General features: G+C 47.3%; 1 protein-coding gene across 1 annotated transcript; it reads right to left on the minus strand.

Moving 5' to 3' along the window:
• Positions 1–299: 299 nt before the first annotated feature.
• Positions 300–1,184, minus strand: LOC144148493 (uncharacterized). Its single transcript, XM_077680024.1, has one exon. The coding sequence runs from the start codon at positions 1,182–1,184 to the stop codon at positions 300–302; it is 885 nt and encodes a 294-aa protein (XP_077536150.1).
• Between the last annotated feature and the right edge of the window lie 7,494 nt (positions 1,185–8,678).

The following is an 8,678-nucleotide window of genomic DNA, read 5'->3' on the forward strand; positions in this document are numbered from 1 at the left end:
ATGTTTTGCGAGGAAGTCGGCACCGAGGATGGCGGTGCGAACGTCGGCGACGAGAAAAACCCACCGGAAAACTCGGCGGAGCCCCAGGTTTAGAGTGAGTGAGCGTTGCTTGTAGACGGGTATGCGCGTGCCGTTCACTGCTTGTAAATGCGAGGTGGCACGAGAAGCACGATCCGAGCGTGTAGCGGGCAAAACGCTAACCTGGGCACCGGTATCCACGAGAAACCTCTGTCCGGTGGTGCGGTCGGTGACGTGAAAGAGGCGACATTCCTGTGTTGGGCCGAGATCGCTTGTCGCCTTTAGCGGTCGGCGAGGCCGTTTCCCGTCCAGGTGCAGGGCAGACGGCAGTGGCGGGCATCAGCGCCGAAACGCCGGTGGTAGTAGCAAATGCCCGGGTTAGGCGATTCACTGCGTGGGCGCTCTGGACGCCGTCGCTGCGACGACGAGCGACGGCGTTGACGGGAACGTTGCGGCGAGACATCGGGGCGTGTTGCGGCAACGATGATCTTCTCTAGACGATCGCAAAGGCTGTCGAGTCTAGATGAAGCGGCGGGCTCACTGGACGCTGAAGCGGGGTTCCTGGGGCAGGGAGGAGACGGAGGCTTAGCCGATGCAACCGCGGCCACTTGAGAAAAGGGGGTGGCGACCTCCATGACTTTGTCTGCCAGCGCGGCGAGTGCCTGCAGGTCCATGGCTGCGGCAGTGGCGAGGACCATTTGGACGTTGGAAGGTAGGCGCTGAAGGAAGAGCTCACGCAGCAGTGTGTCATCCATGGCGTGAGAATGCGTGCCAAGGAGTTGCTTCATGTGCCGTAGCAGTTGGCTTGGCCTGCGGTCGCCGAGCTCCTCGGAGGAGAGAAGCTGCTGGATGCGCGTGCGTTCCGAAGCAGCTGTGCGCTCCAGGAGTGCAGCCTTGAGCTGGTCGTAAGGCGCTGCGGGGCGGGTGTGGTTGAACGAAGTGACGATGTCGGAGATCTCCTCTGCGGCTGTCGGCGGAAGGGCCCCGACGACGTGGAGAAATTTGGTTTCTTGAGAGGTGATCCGAGCTAGCTGGAATTGCGCCTCTGCTTGCAGAAACCAGGTCGTCGGGTGGCGCTCCCAGAATTGCGGAAGCCGAACGGTCAAGGCTGAGACTGCTTCACCGGCTTCTCGCGAACGGGTTGAGTCCTGGTTGTCGAGGGACATGGCTCTACATTAACCTCGGTGGCGTGTTCGGTAGGGTCACCAATTGTAGGGCGCTATGTCGGGCGAGAGGAAGGAGCCTCAGGCAGGACGACCGTTCGTCGCAAGGCAAAACCAGATTCTATTTTGTCAGCACCAGTGCGACCCCCGTGTCCTCGTGCGCTCGCGCGGCCACACAGCCTGTGTCCATGTCCATCGGGCTGCTGCGCGAGGAGCGGCGCTCGATCCAGCGATGTCGCTGGAGCTGCCGCTACAAAACAATGGTCGTTTACTTTTACGTGGTCTCATGTCGTCGACATGCATGTGCTACATCGGTGATGTCATTGTGCGTTTCCAACATTTGAGAATCACCTACGATGTCTATCGGGCCTTCTTGCGGCATGCTGTCGTGGCGGCTCCTGCTCAGTTTGCCCAAATACCATTTCGGCGTTCAACAACTCAAGAACCACGGACATGTCGTCCACGGTGCAGATGTGCGAGACACTCTGATGAGCTACTCGCCGAAAAAGAGTGTTTTTTTTGTCCGGTGATCTCCTAAGGATGCTCTCAGCTGTGTCCACTTGTGCTTCTACATTCGCCGCTTCATCAACAACTTCTTGACACACCCGCCCATTCGCGGATCTTCTGAAGACCGATACTACTTTATTGATGGGCTCATCTCAAGACACACCTTTTCCTACACTCATTCACAGCCTGACGCACTGTTAAAACTTGGCCGCTTTTGATGATTTGACTCCCTACTGAAGTTTGAATAGACGCGAGGGGCCATGGCATAGGAACTGCATTAGGCAAGTAGCCGGCAAGTCACACTAGAGCGATGGCGTATGCGAGTCGCTCTTGAGCGAACGAAACTATTCAATCACTGAACGTGAACATCTCTCGTTTGTATGGCTGTCTCTCCGCAAGTTCTTTTCGCATTTGTACGACAAAACATTTGCTGGCGTTAGGGACTACCGCGCCCTATGCTAGCTCTATTTTCTAACGGACTTCCTGGATATGGTTGTCATTAGGTAAAACGGCTCCAGGATTACGACTATTCTTTCGTCGCCACGATTGGTGGAATGCAGAGGCACGCGGACTGCCTATTTTGCCTGCTGGCCAACCTGGTCCTACAGGTAACGAAGATGACACGTAGTTGTTCGCTCTTGCGGACTTGCTCCAAATTGCTTACCATGAGTGCCTTGATTCTTATTTTTGGGAAGCCTAAATTGGTATCAGCTATCAGCCAGCTGACCCTCCATACATTCATTTAAACTCCTCGATAGCGTCTTGTTCCGCTAAAAATTTGTAGCGGACGGGTCTGACCAGCTATTTGCTGTACGTCAACATCTCCATTCTTAAATGCTCCACCAGCTTCTCTGCGCTCCAGTTGCTGGTCACCTTGGCGTGACATGGACTTACGACGCCGTCGCCGACGCGCGGATTTACGTCCGTGCGTCGGCGATAATTTATGCTTATCTGTTCGACTATATGTCATGGCTTGTGACTTTTGAAAACGCCAAAAAATCCTTGTTGGCTTTAAACAGGCCCCCCTTAAGTGACACACATACACCTTGGAACATATTTACGCTTAGAAGAATGCCTGCGTGCCCCTTTCTCCATGTCCTGGTTGGTAATAATATGAATTGTTATCGCTATCGATTATGCGACGCGTTACCCAATCACATGTACGCTTCACACCAGCCCTGTCGCAGATGCTGCAGAACTTCAACTGCACGCCGTAGTAATGCACCGCGAGGTTCTTTGTGAGCTGCTCCCGAACCTTGGCTGGTATTTTCTATCTGAAATCTTAGACATCTTGCTTTACTACTTCAGTAGAAAACGCAACGTTGCTACCGCCTCTTACCAACAGATCGACGGAGTTTTTCGAAGGTTTAACAAGACACTCACGGATATGCTAGCCGTTACGACCAGCCGGATGTTTTTAATAATATTTCGGAAGCGTCAATTGGCGGGCAGGTAAGTGTCTTATCACGGTAGGAAGGGGCCAAATAAGGGAGAGTACTTCGCATGCAGAATTCCCCCGCCAGCGCGACATCAGTCTGCTAGGCTGTCCTGAAAGCTGGGGACAACGTGTTTATGCTGCTGCTCAGGAGCCTTCTCGCGAACAATGCGCGCACAGGAACTCCCTGTCACCACCTGGCAATGACGATAGCCGGCTGATTATAATAGCAATAGGTGTCCTACTTTAAGGAACAGACTGGAAGAGAACGCTTACACTGGCGGGGTCGTTCTGCCCATAAGAACAGTGCGATCTACTTTAGCTCGTTGCACCTCTGTCTAACCTGATAAGCCGTTGACCCATCCGCTTGTCGATACTCCCGCGGCGTTCTAAAAAATTGGGCGGCAGTACCTGTCCGCCGGCCCCCGTGACTGAGACGTCCTCCCATCTTACGTTACTTTTACATACAGCTGCGCCACTTTGTGACCGCGGGCTGCCCTCCTTTCTTTCTCCTTTCAGCTTTGAACCTACCTTGCCGGTCCACAAAGTGTTGTCTGACTCGTGGACGCCCACAACTAGATATGCATATGACGCCATTGCTTACGCTTATTTGACACGCTATGTTGATCACGCCAGGATACCGACAGCAGAGGCAACAGGGAAGTGTCGCTACGATTCGAGCCTCCGCGATGTATACCTATTTTTGGGATGTTGATGCTCCAGTGGACCACATCGTGCTACGTTGGGCTATCTAAAGAACCACTGTACCGTTTCACGGACGCTTACCATAGCATATACATGACTATTCCGTTAACCTATTAAATGGGTGCTCTCTGATTCTTGCTGTCATCCCCACATGCGGCTGCGGCGTACCAACTTGTCCACGTCACCCGCGTGAAGCCTTGCCATTTTAGTAATCCAGATTGACCTTGGGCTGCTTCTGACGTTTGCCCCGGAAAAGTGATTTCTCCGCCGGAGATAATATCACAGGATCTTCTACATTCGCGAATGACCTCAACAATGGAGCCAATATTAGCCAATTATTTAGATACAGAAAACCCCTGCTCGGCGGGTATGCGCTATAGGCCTGATCGGAAACCAAACCAGCACGAAGTCTTAGAGGGGAAGACGAGCACAGTGAGAGCTGTTTCGTTGCGCGCGGTTCCTCGAGCTTCGGGAGCTGCCTTATCTGCGGGCACGTTTGTGTATATTCCTTGAATAGGTTTTATTGCTTTGTCGCCAACAGTTCCTCTGCTACCACGTTACAATCCTAATGATATCTCACAATATAATGATAACAATACAAAAATTGACAGGATCCGTCTTTATTGTATATTGCAAAGATACATTTGTGCAACCTCACGTGCCTTATTAGGCAGTGCTTGTGAGGAGGCAGGCAAATTAGCGCCGGAGCGACGATGAGATACGGCAAAAAAAGAAAACAATAGAGTGAAATATCTATAAGGTACGCACTTAAATAGCGTTCTGCACTTTCACGAACACTGCGAATCAAATCACGCATAAAACTGCAACTGTAAGAGAACTGCAGCTGTACAATAACACTATACATTTATACGAATATGACGAACAGTAAGCCACCCATAACGCATATTACAATATTTTCTGTAAAACGTGGTCCATAGTGCGAAGGAAATTAAACAAAATGGTACATCCGCAAGCATAAAAACACAGGCAAAACAGTAGCTAAACAATTAACCAAGCTTCACAGACTGAACGTGGCGAACGTCGAAGTTACCCGCGAAGCTGCCTGCATCCCCGAATCGCAAGGCTAAGTTTCATGAAGATTCTCAAAGCACGTAAAAAATTGGTTTTGTAGTGTTCAACTCACTCCACAATCTACTGGATCCTTTCCCTCTTTTCTAATCTAGCCAAAATTCCACGAGAAGGCGCTTTAAGGAAATGCAATGCGCTTAGTTTTTGTTTGCTCACGGATCCTTTAGTTATTTTCTCTTGCAAAAACTGAGCGCCCATTTAATTTTATTCCAAAGGCTAGTTCAAGTGTCGCTTATGCGGTGATCTTTTGTATGAGCTATGCTTTTTCGCATCAACAAGCCTGACAAGTGTGAACATCGCTACATATAGTAGTTTTGTCGCGAGATTTATTCGCTTAGAAAAGCCGTGCCTTATAAACGCCTCGTTTACTCATTCCTTTAGCTTGCTGCCTGTGTGCGTGGCCCCTGCTCATCCTCGCTGGACTATGACCTCTGCATGTCGGTAAAACCGCATTACCACGTTTTTGTTTCATGAACGTCTCGACCAAGAACACCTTCGCACTCAGAAGGACAATACAGATAGTAAAGGAATGCTACCAAATCAAAGCCTTTTGCGCAAATAAAAATCGTACGCGCTCTTGAGCATTGAATGCAGGGATGCGCGATAATTCCGTTCGGGTGCACAGATAGATTATGCTAAGAGTAGCACAATCCAACTACGAGGTATTGAAATTTGGCGTAACGATTGTTTCATATTGTACTTGTAACACATGACACAACTTCGTTACCTTTTTAACATTGCTTCCATCACCTCTTCAGTCCCAAGAATGCGCAAATACAAAAATTCTTTTGCAGCACACTTTTATTCGATTCATTCTTCATAGAAATAAACGTAAAAAATTACAAAATCAAAAAAGCAAACGAAAGTAATCGAATTTGATGGTACCCATTTAGGTACTCTGTGTTTCTGTGCGTGTGGAGCAAGGACCACATTTTTCAAAATTCTACAATGCTTCAAAAAAGCTACAAAAATGCTACAACACAGTTTTATTTGGTTCGTTATCTATAGGCAAAAAAATTACAATAGCAAAAAAGCAAACTAACCTTGTGAAATTTGATGGTACCCGTTTGGGTACTCTGGGTCTTCTTATCCTCTGTTCGCATTCGAGCGCTGGCGCCGGTGAAAGACATTTTTGCCGCCTCGCTCTGCAGAGTGCCTGGACACATCGCAACACCTAGAGAGGCTTAGTGAAAGCAAGGTCTGCCTTTTGCGGGGAGACAGCTTTTGACGCGCTAATTTCGAATGGGGTAAAGCTATTGCCTTTATTGTTGTGGTACCCATTTGGGTACCCCGGGAACGAGGAGGATCAAGAAACGCTTTTGGAACCGAGGTAACACAAATTGAAGAGAATACTTCCTACCTCCTTTCCACAAATTTGTACAAATATTAGCTTTGTGAAACCTTCACTCGATGTTGGTGGCATGGGGCCTTCAAGTACTGGTATTTTGAATTTTGATGACGTAACGCCATGCACTAAGAAAAATGTACCCTTAATACTGACGGAAATGGTTATTCCCATTTAGTTTATTATTTCGGGTGTCTTCTATTTATGCATGGTGGTAGTGTACGCAACGTCCCTGCCGATTCCATAAAGTTTTCAAGGTTTTTCGTTGCAGTTTGTGAACTCTCATGTACAGTAGTTCGTAGTGTAGAAGGTTTTTACTATCGAACATCGACAAACTCGAAGCAATATTCGTGTAATTGTAATATCCGGTAATTTATAACTAAATGCTCAGGCTGTTTACAGTTCATCACATTTTATTTATGTCGTAATCCTAGTGAAGGAAACTTGCCCGTGTAAACACGTTTTTAATGTACACTTCGCCAGTAAACAATGTTGCCCCGAATCAGTTATCAACGCTTTCTTAAAGCAGAAACACTGTTTCAGGTTATCGATTTTAAAAGTGCTCCTAAAGCATAGAAGTTCTCTTTGTTTGTTATAAGCATGTAGTCTTCACGCCTTATCTGTACCAGCTTGCATACGCCCTTTTTAATAACTTCAACGGCCTATTTGTACTTTGCCTGTTCAAAACCAATGCTTGTTCACCAGCACAGTGATACAGTATTTTCGAAAGCTCCAAACTGGGAATGTAAATCCTACAGATATAAAGAAGTATTAAGCGAATGGTAGAACCTTGTGGAACACCGTTTGAAATTGCGAACTTTTCATTGATGCCACTTCTCACTGTACAAGACTGGTATGTTCCAGTGAAGTAGTCCTTGAAAACATGCTTATAGTTTTTTTCAATTCTATGTGCGACGATTTCTGTCATATTGTTATAATATGAATCATACCCACTGCCTAAATCACGTGTAGAACCAGGTATCGCATTTTTATTGCTTCCATCCCGCAGGTTAACCAAGCAATTAGTCTCTTAAAACGAATATTTTGCTCTTGGAACACTTATTGCGTCTTGGATAATCGGGAATGTTCATAGAAAACATTTATCTTAACATCAAAGTATGACATACCCTATATGCTTCAGAGTGAGCGCCATGGGTATAGGCCTGTAGTTCATAGAGTTGTCTCTTGCACCATTCTTCTATACTAAACGCACTATGACCAATCTTCATACTCTCTAGAGCATTACCGATTTTAAAGATACCATGAAGTGTCGACAAAATTGCCGTGCCCGAAATATTTTTATGAACTCCTATAACTTTCGCTCGGGTGTTGTCGATCTCACAAGTTTTGTAATTAAGATAGTATCCAGCACAACTGTGTGGAGGTCACTCAGGGTCACGTCGGGGAGGAAAGCGGGGACAACAACCTTTGATATGTTGGTACTGTTTGATTCAGGGATTCCTAATGGAATCTTAGGGCCGTATCACTTACAAGAACATAAAAAAAATGTCTCCCTAAGGAGAGGGCTCGTAGATATCTCCAAATTTCGTGTGAATAATTTAATATTTCTGCCGAGCAGCGTTTTATTCCCACAGGTATTTTAGCCGCATGACTGTGTTCTTGATGCATTTACTGGTTTCGTCGCAAAATACCGCCCCTTTGCTCGTCGAAGTATCGGTCACCGTAACATTGCATTTGAGTGCAGAAAATTGATTTACCGGGCGTCGCCTGTACGCTGTTTCGACTCTTAATCTTTACGAAGACACAATACTTGTATGTCTTTACCATTCCTCCTATTTCCCACTACTTTGCCTAATTTTAACTGGATTTTAAATGCAGAGCATTTCAGTAACTCACGATGTCACCCGCGTTGACGTCCGTAGTCCGCACCGCATCCTCCCTACTATATAAAAAAAAATACTATCCGGCGCCCGGTTTCGATTCCTCGACCATGCGGGCGGAACGCAATGTACATGGTGCTCTACCCACTGCGCCACAAAGCCGACAAAGAAAGGAACGCTACGAACGCGCTTTATATTGTTGACTCATTTAAATTACTGCTGACGAGCGCTCTCTCGTCAGCAGTTGCCACAAGTGCAAAAACATTAACGTAACGCAAACTACTTAACCTCGTGCGCCCCCGGAAATGCTCTGCATTTGATCGTGCCCCTCGCGAGGGGGATGTTTCACTGCGTCTTCTCTCGGTCGCGCGACCCGTGGCGCCATCTGGCGGAGGCGAGGCACAACTCGTAGCACTTTCTTTGAAAAATGTTTCATATTTGCACGCATGCAAAAGGTTAGGGACAAATCTTATCACCACTATCTTTTTTATATTACATAGAGTTTCGATACCGTTTTAAGTGTTCGCTCACACATTTGTAATTGGTGTATATACCCCTAAGAAATAGGCAAATTG

The sequence above is a fragment of the Haemaphysalis longicornis genome, unplaced genomic scaffold (genome assembly GCF_048455015.1).
Source record: "Haemaphysalis longicornis isolate Haplotype H1 unplaced genomic scaffold, Haemaphysalis longicornis Haplotype H1 scaffold_8, whole genome shotgun sequence".
NCBI classification, from domain to species: Eukaryota; Metazoa; Arthropoda; class Arachnida; order Ixodida; family Ixodidae; genus Haemaphysalis; species Haemaphysalis longicornis.